This window comes from Chaetodon trifascialis, chromosome 23, assembly GCF_039877785.1.
Source record: "Chaetodon trifascialis isolate fChaTrf1 chromosome 23, fChaTrf1.hap1, whole genome shotgun sequence".
NCBI lineage: Eukaryota > Metazoa > Chordata > Actinopteri > Chaetodontiformes > Chaetodontidae > Chaetodon > Chaetodon trifascialis.
In genome coordinates this window covers 687501-705252 of record NC_092078.1, presented here as the reverse complement: position 1 = coordinate 705252, position 17752 = coordinate 687501, and the positions used below count along the sequence as shown (strand labels likewise).

The 17752-nt window shown below is 49.3% G+C and overlaps 1 protein-coding gene across 1 annotated transcript in view; it reads left to right on the top strand.

Moving 5' to 3' along the window:
• Positions 1–16169: 16169 nt before the first annotated feature.
• Positions 16170–17752, top strand: part of LOC139351475 (nephronectin-like) — a 13492-nt gene continuing 11909 nt past the window's right edge. The window contains exons 1-3 of the mRNA XM_070993404.1: positions 16170–16637; positions 17430–17530; positions 17696–17752. The exon at positions 17696–17752 is cut by the window's right edge and continues 36 nt beyond it. Of these exons, the coding sequence (XP_070849505.1) occupies positions 16561–16637; positions 17430–17530; positions 17696–17752 (235 nt within the window). The 5' untranslated portion in view covers positions 16170–16560. The remainder of the gene's footprint in view (positions 16638–17429; positions 17531–17695) is intronic.

The window sequence follows — 17752 nt, the reverse complement described above, 5'->3', positions numbered from 1 at the left end:
TCCATTTCTCATGAGAAAGAGTGAGAACAAGGCTTTCAAATGAGTTATAGTCGAGTTTAGGTTTAGGGTTGATCAAAAGGCTTGAGTCAAAAATGGCTGCAACTCCACCTCCTCTGCCGCTGCCTCGAGGAATGTGAGTATTAATATGGCTCGGAGGAGTAGCTTCATTTAGGCTCACATACTCTTCAGGACACAGCCAGGTTTCAGTCAGACAAAATAAATCAACATTATGGTCTGATATTAACTCATTTACTAGAACAGCTTTAGAGGACAGAGATCTGATGTTAAGGAGTCCACATTTAATTCTCCTATCTTGTTGTACTATTGCAGAGGTTGTTCTAATTTTAATTAGATTCTTATGTTTAACTCCTCTTCTCTGTACTTTTGGTTTACTTAGTTTACGTGGTCGGGGGGCAGACACAGTCTCTATGGAGTGTTAGGTGGGTAACTGCTCTAATGGAGGCGCAGAGAAGCGTGTAGGACTGCAGCTCGGCCTCCTGGTCTCAACTCTGAGTTGTCAGGGGTTAGGTTCATAAATGAAATCGGTCAGATTTCTAGAGATGAGAGCTGCTCCCTCCAAAGTGGGATGGATGCCGTCTCTCCTAATCAGACCAGGTCTTTCCCAGAAAGTCTGCCAATTATCAATGAAGCCCACACCGTTTGCTGGACACCACCTCGACAGCCAGCGATTGAACGATGACATGCGGCTAAACATGTCATCACTGGTCAGATTTGGCAGGGGTCCAGAGAAAACTACGGAGTCCGACATAGTTTTAGCATATGTACACACCAATTCCACATTAATTTTAGTGACCTCCGATTGGTGTAACCAGGTGTCATTAGGTTCTTTGAGGAACCGTGTCTGGTTCCTCAAAGAACCTTGCGAATAAAAGGTTCTCTGAAGAACCTTTTTGAAAATGGTTCTTGGTGGATCCAATTGGTTCAATAAAGAACCGTTTTATAATGGTTCTTCAGCCAAGAATGGTTCGTTGAGTAATAATTGACTCATTACACTTTAAACTTTTAAATATAACAAATTTGGGGTGTCAAAGATGAACATGAGAGAACATGAGTTATTACTCATTTTATTTAATTTCTTACAAACATTTTAAAACAGTTTAAAAACATAAACATAAAAATCAAATTTTAGGCGCTCAGAGGTAATACAGCCAGGCCGTCAAATGTGTGGGAAGGAACTTTCTTGTTTTTGTTTTGTTTTGTTTTCATGAATCACTTGAACCCTAGAATCCCTATTCTGAGGGGAACATTAACCGGACATAGCAAATCTACGAGCTCATGATTTGCTGTCAAACAAGTCTATGAAATCTATGAAAAAGTTTAATCTGCAACACAATTTTATACAATATGTAGTGGGAGGTCCCTGCTTCATCTGAAAAACATCATATTAAAGGAGTTTTGTTCTGATATGGAACTACTGAGGTGTCACTGACGCGGATGGTGGTTAGGCTGACGCGCTAGATGTTACCTGAAGTTACTGGCTAACTACTCTATTGACGTATTGTGCTCTAAGCAAAACACTTGTAAACGGTCTTATCAATCAACGGTAATCCATTCATTCCACATGAGTCATGAGAAAGCACAGTGCACAGCGTTTGCTATTAGCGTTCAGCGTGTAGCGTAGCGAAGCATAGAGTAGCGCTAGCGTAGCGGTCAAAACCCTTTGCACTTCCGGGTAGCACACCTAACCAGCAACACATAGTTGCCAGCTATATACAAGGTGAATGCTAATTAACATGTGCCACCCAGTGGACAAAAATAAATCACACTCAAAAGGAAACCATACATTTTGGCTCCTACACACTGGCCCCTAATTGTTGACGGCAGGCAGACGCAACAATTCACAAAAAAAATGAAAACAAAAAGGAACCAAAATGTAGCAAAACACCAAGTGATAAGTACAACGTAATAACACATTCATAATCATACCCCATGTACTAAGCAGAGTTTGGTCATAGGTCTTTCAATGGTATTGGATTTTGTCTGCAACCTGACAGATCGTACCAGGCCCTGCCTATCAGGAAATACCTCAAGCACCCTGGCCAGTGGCCAAGATCCACGGGGAGCAGAGGCATCTACGATGACGACAATATCTCCAACTTTCAAGCTCCTCTTCCTCTCATGCCATCTTTGTCGTTCTTGAAGCAAAGGCAAATATTCTTTGACCCATCTCTTCCAGAACAAATCCGCAATATATTGCACTTGCCTCCATCTTCATCTGACATACTGGTCACGAGGCTCAAAGACTCCTGGTGGCATAGCGGGCTTTCCTTTCAGCACGAGCAGATGGTTGGGCGTGAGCGGTTCCAGATCAGTTGGGTCATCGGAGAGCTTGGTAATAGGTCTGCCATTCAAGATGGCTTCCACCTCGCAGAACACTGTATGCAAAGCGTCATCATCCAACGTCTACTGACGTAGCACCGAACTTAGGACTCATCTCACCATGCGGATCATCCTCTCCCAGACTCCACCATGATGGGAGCCTGCTGGCGGGTTGAAACTCCAGCGTATTCCGACTTGTGAGAGGACTCCTTCAATCCACTGATGTTTGAGCGCACCTATAGCTTCTCTCAGCTCCCCGTCTGCTCCAATGAAGTTGGTTCCATTATCTGAGAACAGGTGAGTCACTTGACCTCTTCTGCTTATGAAGCGCCTCAGAGCGTTGATGCAGGCAACGCTCTGAGGCGTAGGATGTCAGGTGGCAAGGACTCATCCTATCCACCTCCTCTCCTGCACAGCTCCTGTAGCATCTTCTTTGCAGGCAGTGTGACTGGGGCCAGGAAACCCAGGGGATCGTACACTGAGCTGATGGTGGACAACATACCACGTCTGGTAAGTGCCTGTTGCTTCTTCTCGATCTTGAATTGGAATGAGTCTGTTTCCACACACCAGAGTAGACCTAAGGCTCTCTCAACTGGCAGCTTGTCACGGTCAAGATCCAGCTCCTTTAGATCCTTAGCCCTTCTTTCTGTTGTTATGGCCTGCAAGACACCACGGCTGTTGCTGACAAACTTCTCCAGGGTGAAGCCTCCCTTCTGGCACAGTGCAGTCAGGTCCTTGATTGTCTGAATGGCCTCCGCTTCTGTGGCAGAGCTTTTCAAGTAGTCATCGACATAGAAGTTTTCCTTGACAGACTGACATACAGTAACGGGGAACTCAGACTGGTGGTCATCAGCATTTTTTCTCAGTGCGTAACTGGCACAGCTTGGTGAGGATACTGCACCGAACAAGTGCACGGTCATTCTGTATTGCCTCAGCTCCTGAGTGACGTCTCCATTCAGCCACCACAGAAACCAGAGAAAGTCTCTGTCTTCCTCTGCAACCTTCACTTGATGGAACATAGCCTGTATGTCACCCATAAACGCCACAGGTTCCTCTCTGAAGCGCAGCAGGACTCCCAGTAATGAGCTTGTGAGGTTCGGCCCTTGAAGCAGCTCTTTGTTTAAGCATGCTCCTTGGTAGGTGGCACCACAGTCAAACACCACCCGAAGGGTGCCTTTCCTTGGGTGGTGGACTGAGTGATGGGGGATGTACCAGACTCTACCAGGTTCGCCTTGAAGCTTCTGCAGTGGCACGGGTTCTGCATAGGTTTTGCTGATAAGGCCATTCACATATTCAGCATACTCCTGGTGCAAGCCTTGGCTATTGAGGAACCTTCTCCTCAGGCCCTGCATCCTCTGCTTCACCACGGCGATGTTGTTGGGCAGAGACACCTCTTTCCTCTTGAAAGGCAACTTCAGGCAGTACTTTCCCTCCTGCAGCTTCGCTGACTGTTCCACTGCCTCCATAAACCTGATGTCATCTCTGGACATTTCCTTCTCCTCCAAAGTCTTTTCATTGAAGTCGTGGTTGTATTGACTTACAAGCATTTGTTCCAATGTTTGAAGAGAGATGCGGTTCACTGTGGCGGAGGGTGCTAGTGCGCCACTGCTTCCACTCAGTGGGCCATTGACTACTCATCCTAGCATGGTCCTGATGGCATAGGGCCCATTGTTGCGGCTATTGATGACCTCCCAGGGCTCTAATACCCTGGGTGCGTTGGTGCCAATCAACAAGTCAACGTCCGCCTTCACGCTTGGGATGCGTACCTTCGACAGGTAGGGCCACCTAGCCAGATCCTCAGATGTGATCATGTTCTCCACAGTGACTGGCATTTCCTTCTGTGTGAAGACTTCTGGCAGGGGATAGAAATTGTTACTGTCCACCTCAGACACCTCTAGACCAGACAGGGTGTATGCAGGAACGACTTTTCCATGCCCCATTGTCATCAACAGGAAGCTGGTTTTCTTGCCTGTGATGTTGAGTTTTTGCATTAGATGTTCTGAGCAAAATGTAGCTGAGCTACCAGGGTCTAGGAAGGCATATGTTGTTATAATGCGGCTTCCCTTTGTGGACTTCAACTTCACTGGCAGAATGGACAATACACATTGGTCCCTACCGGCCCCTGTATGCCCACATGTTTCACTGGTGGACTGCTGGGTGTCAGCAGAATCCTTTGACTGTCCTGGGGTCTGTTGCTGTTTAATATGAAGCACAGTTGGGTGAGTTTTTCCGCAGGTGTTACAGTGTTGTCAGGCGCTGCTCACAGTCCTTGCTCATATGTCCAGTATGTAAACAGGCGAAGCAAACTCCCCTTTGCCTCAAGAGGAGAATTTTATCCTTGTGCTTCTTGCCTCTGAACTGCCTGCATTCCTCCAACTGATGACGACGATCGCAGCAAAGGCATTTCACTTCATCCACAGCCTGAGTCTGGTCCTTGCTATTTTCAGACACATCCTTTGACGTTACAGCAGCAACAATGTTTCCCTTTACATTGCCCCTGGGCTGTAACTTGAACTTTGATGGAGGCCTTGTCATAGATGAGGCAGAGGGTGGATCCTGTATATCGCCGAACAAGGGGTCAGACAGAATCTTGACATGACGTTCTATGAATTGCACCAGGTCAAAGATGTGGGCTCTGTCATGAGTTCTTTCCATGATGTCATGAGCTGTAGTGCGCCATTGCTCTCTCAATTTAAATGGCAGCTTTGAGAGAATTGTCCTCATGTTTACAGGCATGTCCAGCTCCTGCACATAGCTCAACTCCTGCATAGCATTACAGCAGCCACGTAAGAACAAAGAGTAGGCCTGTAGCGACTTCACATCCTCCACCTTAATAGCTTGCCAGGCCAATGATTTCTTCATGTAGGCTGTTGCCAACTTATATGGGTTGCCAAGTGTTCAATGAGGAGGCCCTTTGCCACTACATAGCCACGCTCGGGCACCATATGCTGGCAGCTGCGTACCAATTCCTGCGGCTGACCTCTGGTGAACTGCTCTAGATAGTAAAGGCAGTCCCCCTTTCCAGCCTTACTCTCCACGCCCTGTTCGAAGGCTTTCATGAATGGCCGAAACTGGAAAGGGTCCCCATCAAACACTGGTATCTCTCTTGATGGTAGAGATGAGATGTGCTGTTCATGAACCAGAGCGGCTGTGATGTCATTCTGCCTTTGCATTATTTCCAGTAGGTCAGGTGAGTGTGTTGTGTTGGAGGCATTATTGGTAGGAAGTGGTTGTGCAGCCATTACATGCTGTTGATGTGCTCCATGTGCTGCTCCATGTTGCAGCTGAGGGATAGCGCGTTGCTGTTTTAGAACATCGTTGCACCATTGCTCAGTTTGTTTTTTGCACACCTCCTTTGACAGTACGTTGTTAGGTGGTAGTGGGCCCTTGGTAGACATGTGTTGTGTTTGCTGTGGTAGACCAGGCTGAAATTCCATTGCATTGGGATTAAGGTTAGCCACTGTCTCCTTTTCCTTATGCAGATACGAGTTCATGCCATCTGAGCGCGCTGCTGAGTGACTCCTTCTGTCTGAGGCCTGCAGCACGGCTAATTTAGCCTCTGACGCAGCCAACTAGCCATCCAGGTCAAGCTGCTCCTTTCTCCTCCTCAGCTGTTGCTCCTGCTCCTCAATGGCATGTTTCTCCTTTAAAGCAGCTTGGCAGGCAACCAGCGCCGCTCTGTCTGCCTTAGCCAGCACCCTGGCTTGGCTTGTGCTTGACCTACCACTACTACCAGTTTTGTGTGACCGTTTGCTACCCACCTTAGAGACACTGTCATTTGGATTAATACCACCCTCACAATCAACATTTTCATGCAGCTTTAAACCCACCATTTACATTGACAGGAACACTTGAATCAGCATCAGCATTCAAAGCAGTTGGCAACTCAGCGTGAACATTTCCAGGACCCATTGTCAGAAAAACCTTGGTTTTACAAATAACATAATTATTTGGAATCATTTTTGCTTTAAACCAAACGTCATGCTTTTCTTTTTTTTTCGACAGGTAATAAACTTAACAATGATTCATGAATGCGTTTTGCATCATTACAATTTTCCACCAAACATTTCAGAGCGTTTTGTAACTGAGGAATATCATGTTTTAAACCGTCCACTGATTTCCTAATAGTGCTTGCATTGTCCAATTTTACTCTTCTGTCCTCCTGTAAAGTCAAAAGTTTATTAGCAAGAGCGTTTGCACGCTTGCTTTGTGGATCGACGCCACTAACAACACTACTAGGTTTAGTAGCAACTGTTTATCGCGCGCATCCATTGTAACGAGAGTTCGGTGAAAACAAAGAAAAAAGTCTGTGATGTCACGCAAAGTCAGTCAATCAAACGACGCACGATTTCCACAGTCAAATGTCTGCCGGCATTTAATACGTGTTGTGTTTGTACCCGGGTACTGTGTGCACACAAAATAAAAGATTTAAATGGCCATCAAAGATTGTAGCGCTACAATACCTCTTTCGTCGGGCGCCTGCAGTCATCAGCTGATTTGTCGAATGCTCCAAGGTATGGTTTTCCCCATCAAACGAAACTCCTTTTCAGTAGTCCACGAATCCAAACGATACATCCACAACGAAACAGCTCTTCCTGCTCCTAATTCCACAAGCGCAGAAGACTCCGACGTGCAAACTAATTCCAAACAGTCGCGGGGTTTTGACTAATATTAAAGGAGTTCCGTTCTGATACGGAACTACTGAGGTGTCACTGACGCGGATGGTGGTTAGGCTGACGCGCTAGATGTTACCTGAAGTTACTGGCTAACTACTCTATTGACGTATTGTGCTCTAAGCAAAACACTTGTAAACGGTCTTATCAATCAATGGTAATCATTTATTCCACATGAGTCATGAGAAAGCACAGTGCACAGCGTTTGCTATTAGCGTTCAGCGTGTAGCGTAGCGAAGCATAGAGTAGCGTTAGCGTAGCGCTAGCGTAGCGGTCAAAACCCTTTGCACTTCCGGGTAGCACACCTAACCAGCAACACATAGTTGCCAGCTATATACAAGGTGAATCGCTAATTAACATGTGCCATCCAGTGGACAAAAATAAATCACACTCAAAAGGAAACCATACATTTTGGCTCCTACACATCATTCAGGTTATTCTTTTTTATTGCACCCCTGCACCCTCCAAATTAACTCAAAACTAACCTTATTAATCCCAAACAGTGAATACTATGGTTTTACCAATTATGTAAAGCTGCAATCTTTTGTTTAAAAACCACTGGGCTGTCAATGGTTTGTGTTGTAACTCTAGATTCAAGCAATTTAAAATAGAATTTAGAGTTGCTTGCGGCTAGATTCCACCATTGATATAAAACCATACATAATCTAAAAACGCAAAACAAATATGTGCATTGGATTATAATTACACATATTAAATGAATGAAATGAAAATTAAATTTGAATTAATCGCACAAGCACAACTGAAACAGTGAGTAGTGAAATTACCCTCTGCATTTAACCTGTCCTTTTTACACACCACACACACGAGGCGCAGGAGCAGTGGGAGTCAGGTGCCTCAGGGGCAGTCCTTCACCTGTCAGCAGCGCTGGCCTATGATATTTCTTCCCCTGCGCCTTCTCTTGACCAGATTAAACCCAGTCTCATCTATGAAAATATATTCATATAGTTCATTCGCCGTATCAAGCTCCTGGATTCGCTGAAACAAAAACAGAGAGAATGCAAGTTACTGTATGGACAGAGAGGTCAAAAGACACTGCAGAAAAGGAAAAAAATATATATTGCTGTACATCACAGGTAGGCTACATTACCTGTATGTCAGTGCTTACTGTAATGTACGGGACTTACAAGCACAAAGTCGCGCCGTAGCTCCTTCACATGGTCTGTGCTTCTTTCGAACAGGACCCTGTAGACCTGTTTCATAGCTAATGAATTCCTCGAGGACACGGTCCAGTGTGGACAGGCTGACATTCTGGATCGTATTAAAAGCTGCATTATCTGCTAGGATCTTCTGTTTAATTTGTCTCAGGGTAATAGCATTGTTTTCACGAACCATGTTCTCCATTAGGATCTCCTGCTCTGGTGTGAAAACACGTCTTTTTCCCCCACTGTGAGGTTGTCTTTCAGTCCTGCAAAATATAACTACTGTGAGCACACTGTATTATATTGAAATGTAGTATTGTATTACAGTACACAGTATATACAGTACACAATGTATACAGTACACAAATACATAGTACACAAATGCTATATTGTTTTACAGTAAACAAGACAAATAGATTTATAGTAAAGTATAAACTAGTACCTGTTCTCCATCCTGAATGTTCTGATGATGGCACCAACTGTGAATCCGCTGAGATTAGGCTGGACCCTCAAGCCGGCCCCCCTCATGCTCAAACCATGGTACAGCACATGGTCTATCACAGTGGCCCGAATCTCATTAGATATAATGGTTCTCCTTCTTACTCCTCCTCCTCTCTGTCCTCCTCCTCCTCCTTCTCTCTGTCCTCCTCCTCCTCCTCCTTCTCTCTGTCCTCCTCCTCCTCCTTCTCTCTGTCCTCCTCCTCCTCCTTCTCTCTGTCCTCCTCCTCCTCCTCCTTCTCTCTGTCCTCCTCCTCCTCCTCCTCCCTGTCCTCCTCCTCCTGCTCCAATCTGTTCTCCTGCTCCTCTCTGTCCTCCTCCTCTTCCTCCACTCTGTCCTCCTCCTCCTCCTCTCTGTCCTCCTGCTCCTCTCTGTCCTCCTGCTCCTCTCTGTCCTCCTCCTCCTGCTCCTCTCTGTCCTCCTCCTCCTCCTCCTCTCTGTCCTCCTGCTCCAATCTGTCCTCCTCCTCCTGCTCCTCTCTGTCCTCCTCCTGCTCCTCATGCTCCAATCTGTCCTCCTCCTCCTGCTCCTCTCTGTCCTCCTCCTCCTCCTCCTCTCTGTCCTCCTGCTCCAATCTGTCCTCCTCCTCAAGCTCCTCTCTGTCCTCCTCCCGCTCCTCTCTGTCCTCCTGCTCCTCTCTGTCCTCCTGCTCCTCTCTGTCCTCCTCCTCCTGCTCCTCTCTGTCCTCCTGCTCCAATCTGTCCTGCTCCTCCTGCTCCTCTCTGTCCTCCTCCTGCTCCTCTCTGTCCTCCTCCTCCTGCTCCTCTCTGTCCTCCTCCTCCTGCTCCTCTCTGTCCTCCTGCTCCAATCTGTTCTCCTGCTCCTCTCTGTCCTCCTGCTCCTCCTGCTCCAATCTGTCCTCCTGCTCCTCTCTGTCCTCCTCCTCCTGCTCCAATCTGTCCTCCTGCTCCTCTCTGTCCTCCTCCTCTTCCTCCAATCTGTCCTCCTCCTCCTCCTCCTCCTCTCTGTCCTCCTGCTCCAATCTGTCCTCCTCCTCCTGCTCCTCTCTGTCCTCCTCCTGCTCCTCTCTGTCCCCCTGCTCCTGCTCCTCTCTGTCCTCCTGCTCCAATCTGTTCTCCTGCTCCTCTCTGTCCTCCTCCTCTTCCTCCTCTCTGTCCTCCTCCTCTTCCTCCTCTCTGTCCTCCTCCTCCTGCTCCTCTCTGTCCTCCTCCTGCTCCTCTCTGTCCTCCTGCTCCAATCTGTCCTCCTCCTCCTGCTCCTCTCTGTCCTCCTGCTCCTCCTGCTCCAATCTGTTCTCCTGCTCCTCTCTGTCCTCCTCCTCTTCCTCCTCTCTGTCCTCCTGCTCCAATCTGTTCTTCTGCTCCTCTCTGTCCTCCTCCTCTCTGTCCTCCTCCTCTTCCTCCTCTCTGTCCTCCTCCTCCTGCTCCAATCTGTCCTCCTCCTCTCTGTCCTCCTCCTCTTCCTCCTCTCTGTCCTCCTCCTCCTGCTCCAATCTGTCCTCCTGCTCCTCTCTGTCCTCCTCCTCTTCCTCCTCTCTGTCCTCCTCCTCTTCCTCCTCTCTGTCCTCCTCCTCCTGCTCCAATCTGTCCTCCTGCTCCAATCTGTCCTCCTCCTCCTGCTCCTCTCTGTCCTCCTCCTGCTCCTCTCTGTCCTCCTCCTCCTGCTCCTCTCTGTCCTCCTCCTGCTCCAATCTGTCCTCCTCCTCCTGCTCCTCTCTGTCCTCCTCCTGCTCCTCATGCTCCAATCTGTCCTCCTCCTCCTGCTCCTCTCTGTCCTCCTCCTCCTCCTCCTCTCTGTCCTCCTGCTCCAATCTGTCCTCCTCCTCCTGCTCCTCTCTGTCCTCCTCCTGCTCCTCATGCTCCAATCTGTCCTCCTCCTCCTGCTCCTCTCTGTCCTCCTCCTCCTCCTCCTCTCTGTCCTCCTGCTCCAATCTGTCCTCCTCCTCAAGCTCCTCTCTGTCCTCCTCCCGCTCCTCTCTGTCCTCCTGCTCCTCTCTGTCCTCCTGCTCCTCTCTGTCCTCCTCCTCCTGCTCCTCTCTGTCCTCCTGCTCCAATCTGTCCTGCTCCTCCTGCTCCTCTCTGTCCTCCTCCTCCTGCTCCTCTCTGTCCTCCTGCTCCAATCTGTTCTCCTGCTCCTCTCTGTCCTCCTGCTCCTCCTGCTCCAATCTGTCCTCCTGCTCCTCTCTGTCCTCCTCCTCCTGCTCCAATCTGTCCTCCTGCTCCTCTCTGTCCTCCTCCTCTTCCTCCAATCTGTCCTCCTCCTCCTCCTCCTCCTCTCTGTCCTCCTGCTCCAATCTGTTCTCCTCCTCCTGCTCCTCTCTGTCCTCCTCCTGCTCCTCTCTGTCCCCCTGCTCCTGCTCCTCTCTGTCCTCCTGCTCCAATCTGTTCTCCTGCTCCTCTCTGTCCTCCTCCTCTTCCTCCTCTCTGTCCTCCTCCTCTTCCTCCTCTCTGTCCTCCTCCTCCTGCTCCAATCTGTCCTCCTGCTCCAATCTGTCCTCCTCCTCCTGCTCCTCTCTGTCCTCCTCCTGCTCCTCTCTGTCCTCCTCCTGCTCCTCTCTGTCCTCCTCCTCCTGCTCCTCTCTGTCCTCCTCCTCCTCCTCCTCTCTGTCCTCCTGCTCCAATCTGTCCTCCTCCTCCTGCTCCTCTCTGTCCTCCTCCTGCTCCTCATGCTCCAATCTGTCCTCCTCCTCCTGCTCCTCTCTGTCCTCCTCCTCCTCCTCCTCTCTGTCCTCCTGCTCCAATCTGTCCTCCTCCTCAAGCTCCTCTCTGTCCTCCTCCCGCTCCTCTCTGTCCTCCTGCTCCTCTCTGTCCTCCTGCTCCTCTCTGTCCTCCTCCTCCTGCTCCTCTCTGTCCTCCTGCTCCAATCTGTCCTCCTCCTCCTGCTCCTCTCTGTCCTCCTCCTGCTCCTCTCTGTCCTCCTCCTCCTGCTCCTCTCTGTCCTCCTCCTCCTGCTCCTCTCTGTCCTCCTGCTCCAATCTGTTCTCCTGCTCCTCTCTGTCCTCCTGCTCCTCCTGCTCCAATCTGTCCTCCTGCTCCTCTCTGTCCTCCTCCTCCTGCTCCAATCTGTCCTCCTGCTCCTCTCTGTCCTCCTCCTCTTCCTCCAATCTGTCCTCCTCCTCCTCCTCCTCCTCTCTGTCCTCCTGCTCCAATCTGTCCTCCTCCTCCTCCTCCTCCTCTCTGTCCTCCTCCTGCTCCTCTCTGTCCCCCTGCTCCTGCTCCTCTCTGTCCTCCTCCTGCTCCTCTCTGTCCCCCTGCTCCTGCTCCTCTCTGTCCTCCTGCTCCAATCTGTTCTCCTGCTCCTCTCTGTCCTCCTCCTCTTCCTCCTCTCTGTCCTCCTCCTCTTCCTCCTCTCTGTCCTCCTCCTCCTGCTCCTCTCTGTCCTCCTCCTGCTCCTCTCTGTCCTCCTGCTCCAATCTGTCCTCCTCCTCCTGCTCCTCTCTGTCCTCCTGCTCCTCCTGCTCCAATCTGTTCTCCTGCTCCTCTCTGTCCTCCTCCTCTTCCTCCTCTCTGTCCACCTGCTCCAATCTGTTCTTCTGCTCCTCTCTGTCCTCCTCCTCTCTGTCCTCCTCCTCTTCCTCCTCTCTGTCCTCCTCCTCCTGCTCCAATCTGTCCTCCTCCTCTCTGTCCTCCTCCTCTTCCTCCTCTCTGTCCTCCTCCTCCTGCTCCAATCTGTCCTCCTGCTCCTCTCTGTCCTCCTCCTCTTCCTCCTCTCTGTCCTCCTCCTCTTCCTCCTCTCTGTCCTCCTCCTCCTGCTCCAATCTGTCCTCCTGCTCCAATCTGTCCTCCTCCTCCTGCTCCTCTCTGTCCTCCTCCTGCTCCTCTCTGTCCTCCTCCTCCTGCTCCTCTCTGTCCTCCTCCTGCTCCAATCTGTCCTCCTCCTCCTGCTCCTCTCTGTCCTCCTCCTGCTCCTCATGCTCCAATCTGTCCTCCTCCTCCTGCTCCTCTCTGTCCTCCTCCTCCTCCTCCTCTCTGTCCTCCTGCTCCAATCTGTCCTCCTCCTCCTGCTCCTCTCTGTCCTCCTCCTGCTCCTCATGCTCCAATCTGTCCTCCTCCTCCTGCTCCTCTCTGTCCTCCTCCTCCTCCTCCTCTCTGTCCTCCTGCTCCAATCTGTCCTCCTCCTCAAGCTCCTCTCTGTCCTCCTCCCGCTCCTCTCTGTCCTCCTGCTCCTCTCTGTCCTCCTGCTCCTCTCTGTCCTCCTCCTCCTGCTCCTCTCTGTCCTCCTGCTCCAATCTGTCCTGCTCCTCCTGCTCCTCTCTGTCCTCCTGCTCCTCTCTGTCCTCCTCCTCCTGCTCCTCTCTGTCCTCCTGCTCCAATCTGTTCTCCTGCTCCTCTCTGTCCTCCTGCTCCTCCTGCTCCAATCTGTCCTCCTGCTCCTCTCTGTCCTCCTCCTCCTGCTCCAATCTGTCCTCCTGCTCCTCTCTGTCCTCCTCCTCTTCCTCCAATCTGTCCTCCTCCTCCTCCTCCTCCTCTCTGTCCTCCTGCTCCAATCTGTTCTCCTCCTCCTGCTCCTCTCTGTCCTCCTCCTGCTCCTCTCTGTCCCCCTGCTCCTGCTCCTCTCTGTCCTCCTGCTCCAATCTGTTCTCCTGCTCCTCTCTGTCCTCCTCCTCTTCCTCCTCTCTGTCCTCCTCCTCTTCCTCCTCTCTGTCCTCCTCCTCCTGCTCCAATCTGTCCTCCTGCTCCAATCTGTCCTCCTCCTCCTGCTCCTCTCTGTCCTCCTCCTGCTCCTCTCTGTCCTCCTCCTCCTGCTCCTCCTGCTCCAATCTGTCCTCCTCCTCCTGCTCCTCTCTGTCCTCCTCCTCCTGCTCCTCTCTGTCCTCCTCCTGCTCCTCTCTGTCCTCCTCCTCCTGCTCCTCTCTGTCCTCCTCCTCTTCCTCCTCTCTGTCCTCCTGCTCCTCCTGCTCCAATCTGTCCTCCTGCTCCTCTCTGTCCTCCTCCTCTTCCTCCTCTCTGTCCTCCTGCTCCTGCTCCAATCTGTCCTCCTGCTCCTCTCTGTCCTCCTCCTCCTGCTCCAATCTGTCCTCCTGCTCCTCTCTGTCCTCCTCCTCCTGCTCCAATCTGTCCTCCTGCTCCTCTCTGTCCTCCTCCTCCTGCTCCAATCTGTCCTCCTCCTCTTCTCTGTCCTCCTCCATGCCCTCCTTCTCCTCTCTCCTCCCCTCCTTGTCCTCTTTCTCCTTCTCCTTGTTCTCCTCCTCCTCCTCTCACTCTTAGACTTCTCCTTCTCTGGTTGCTCTCTTCAAGGTTCTCCATTGTTCACCAAACACAGAGGAGGAGGCTCAAGGCACTTATATGCTGCAGTCCTGATTGCTAATTGCTCAGCAGACCTGAATTTGTTGAGTTTTGAACACTTGTGTGTTGTAGGTTGATACCACTGAGTTGTCACATGAGAAGTGTGTGTAACAACAGAACATTGTGTGTAGTGTTTTGACAACGAGTTAATGTGCAATTGACTGCAGAGTGTATTGTAGGTTGAAGCTTTGAGCTTTTACATGAGAGGTGTGTGCAACAACTGCACATTGTGTGTAGTGTTTAGACAACAAGGTGATGTGCAATTGGCGTCAGAGTGTAAAGAAGGAAAGTCAGAGTCTAGGGGAGTCATAAGGGAGTGTGAAGTAGTGACAATTCGGGTCGAGCGAATGGTACGTGGAGTTAAGGTTGTGCAAATTGTGCCAAAGTTTAGATTTTTGTGTGTTAACAATCGTGAAAAACTGTAAACATTCTAACATCAAGTAAAACATGTTAAAAGTAGAAAAGAACCTCACCTCACCTCCACTGGCTTCATAATATGTTAATCCTGATGGCGGCGCAAACTTCGCTCAGAGCGGAGGAAGAAGTGGGAGGGGCCAACAGATGGCGCAATTTTGTTTGTGTGTGAGAGTGAGTGTGTTAGACAGAGAGAGCGTGAGTGAGTGAGTGAGTGAGTGAGTGAGTGAGTGAGTGAGTGAGTGAGTGAGTAATGCATTGCATCTGGTTGTGAGCCGGTATCAGATTGTAGCTAGACATGTAATGACATGCCCAAAGTAGGATTATGTGAGGATCGATACGATGTGAGCCGCACATGCGCAGCCGCCGCACAGACAGGTCAGCCATCCTTGGAGCTACGTACGGCAACCAAACTAGGTCGAACCACATACATGCCGATCTTGAAAGAACACAAAATAAAAATGTTTTCCGCTTTTCTATTAGCCAGAAATGGATTAGTCGCCATTACTTTAAAAAACGCTGAGCTGTAAATGGTTTTCCTTACTGCATTTAAAGTTTTGATATATGTATATTTACCCAGATTTTAAATCATTCGACATAATTTTGTGTTGAATTTGTTTTGACCCGATGAGTTGTCAAAACATTACGTGAGGATCGACATGATGTCAATATGTGAGGATCTTGTTTGCCACTCTCTCTCAATCCTCCTTTAAGCCAATTTCAATTTAATTGTTTTAGAAATCTTTCCACCTCGACACCACAACTATAATGAAGACAGTGCTGAATAGCCTAATATAGATTGTTAGATTGTTCCTATAGTGCTTTTATGTAGGTTATAATGTACAGTTGCACAACATATACTGTACCCCCCCCAAAAAAAACAACAGGGACAGTATGGTTTCTGTTAAGTCAACTTATTACCCATCATTAAATAATTCAAATAAGAATCAAGAACCTTTTAAAATTCCAAAGAACCATATGAGGAATCTGAAGAACCATTCACCAAATAAAATGGCTCTTTGTGATGGTTCTTCGAAGAACCATAGACCATTTTAAAGAACCATTTAAGAACCATTATTTTTCTGTGTGTGTAGATCATGGTGTCTCCTCGTTCATGTCTCAGCAGGACGTTCCTGTTGTTGGTTGAGGTGGAGCTCATTTTAAACTAATGATTCTTTTCATTCTGGATCAATCAGCTGATCATTTCCTCCATCGATCGATCGTTTGGTTTGGAAACGTTGTGAAAACAGAGAGAAATGTGGTCACGATGAGCCCAAAGTGACGCCTTCACCATGTTTGTTTGGTCCAAAGCTCCACATGATGACCAACACATTCAGATCATTGAGATCATTGAGAGGAAAAGCAGCCAATCAGACATGTGAGAAGATCAAACATCACGTGATTCCACAGCAAAGATCAATGACACCATGAAAACAACAGATGATCAATCATTTTCTGTCAGTTGACTAATGGACTGATTGTTTCAGCTGTACTTATATAAACTGTTTAATCTATCACAAAACATCATATTTTATCAACTCTTCATGTGCTTTATGTGTAAAAATAAAAAAAGTAATCAAACACATGCAGTGCAGTAAAAGTACAATATTTCAATGTAGAAGGAGAAAGTAGCATGAAAACACTCCAACAGGCCATGATTAGTACCTGAGGTTCAGACGAGCTCCAGCTGTTTCCAGTCAACGTGGATGAAAACAGTCCACGCGCTGACCGTGCGTGCGTGCGTGCGTGAGGGGAAAGCGCAAAGTTCCTCGCGCCACGACAGCCCTTCGGGTTGTTGTGACGGAGCGCACGAGGACGCGTTTTTCAGGCGCCCGTCAGAACGTCGTTGCGCGCGCGCGCGACGCTCGCGGAGCTCCGTCTCAGATGAGGAGAATGAAACTTTTTTTGACGTCGTCAGAGGAACGGCCTGGGTTTTACTTTCAGTCGGACTTCGCGCGCTCTTCAGTCACTTTCAGTCGCTTTTTAATGAAATAAGCCTCAAATCTTCTCTTTGACGTTATTGTTCTCTCGTTTCTTCTTAAATTGAGTCTTTCACCGATTTTATCCACATTTCGACGTTTGTACCGGCTCCGACTCGCAGGTGCGTTTTCAAGCCACAGGTGGATTTTAGCTGGTTTTCGTTCCGGGCCGGACCGGACCGGACCGGACCGGAGTAGGACAGGTAACTGGCTGAGTGAGTGACGCGGGTCCCGGGTCAGAGGAAGAGGATGCCGTCCCGAGTCAGCCTGCTTCTGCTGTCCGCGGTGTGTATGTGGAGCCAGAGCCAGCGCCTGGACCACGACAGGTCCACATTTATCTCTTTACAACTACTGATCCAAGCTCCATGACACAGTCACGATCCTGTGCCACTGGTCCAACCAGCGTCCGGTTCGTGACTTCAGAACCCGTCTTGTGTGGACAGACTGAATTGTCCCCCTCAGCCTTGTTTGTGGTGTCTTAAACCAGTCGTCCTGCAGACAAACTTAAAAAGGTCTTATTGTCCAGCAGTGGACTGACATGTCTCTGTGTGTTTGGACATTTGTCTGCTTTTAAACTGGTCGTGTTTCACATTTGGCTCATTGAACTGATGCTGTTTGTGGCTCCAGGACGCTTTAGTAGACTGCAGCTAAAAGTGGCAAAATCCAGTGAAACCATGAATATTGATTATTGATTCAGTCATAAAGAATTTGATCTGAAATCAAACCGAGAGACGACAAACACGAGCGTCCAGACTCACGAGACAAGGTATGAAGAGAGGGTGGAGAAAGAGAACACCAGCCTCCCTGAGGAAATCATGTTCAGACAGGCACGTGGAAACAGGGCACGCACCGCGCGCACACACACACACACACACACACACACACACACACACACACACACACACAAGCCGGTCCAAACACGTAGAGCCGACATAACCTGAAGAGCTTCAGCTCTTTACAATGAAAGGACATCCCTCCCACCCCCCCGCTTGTGTCTCTGTGCGTGTGACGTCCAGACAGGAAGGACTTGGGCTCTTATTCTGAAAATCTAGTCATCCAAACATCCCATCATGTGAGCCGCCGCAGAATGAAAACGTTTGTGGAACTGTGTGTTTCAGCTGGACGGATCAGACGGTGTCACCCAGCGGTCTCTGTCGCTATGGCAACAGCGTGGAGTGTTGCTGGGGCTGGAGACAGATGGACAGGGGACGCTGTCAACGTGAGAACACACACACACACACACATACACACACACACACACGATAATGTAATTTGTACAGCACCTTTCATACAGTCATACAGGAAGTGCTTTACAAGAAAAGATGGAACGCACAGAAAAAGAAATAAGACGTGTGTGTGTGTGTGTGTGTGTGTGTGTGTGTAGCTCGCTGTCAGCAGGGTTGTAAACACGGAGAGTGTGTCGGACCAGAAAGATGCAAAT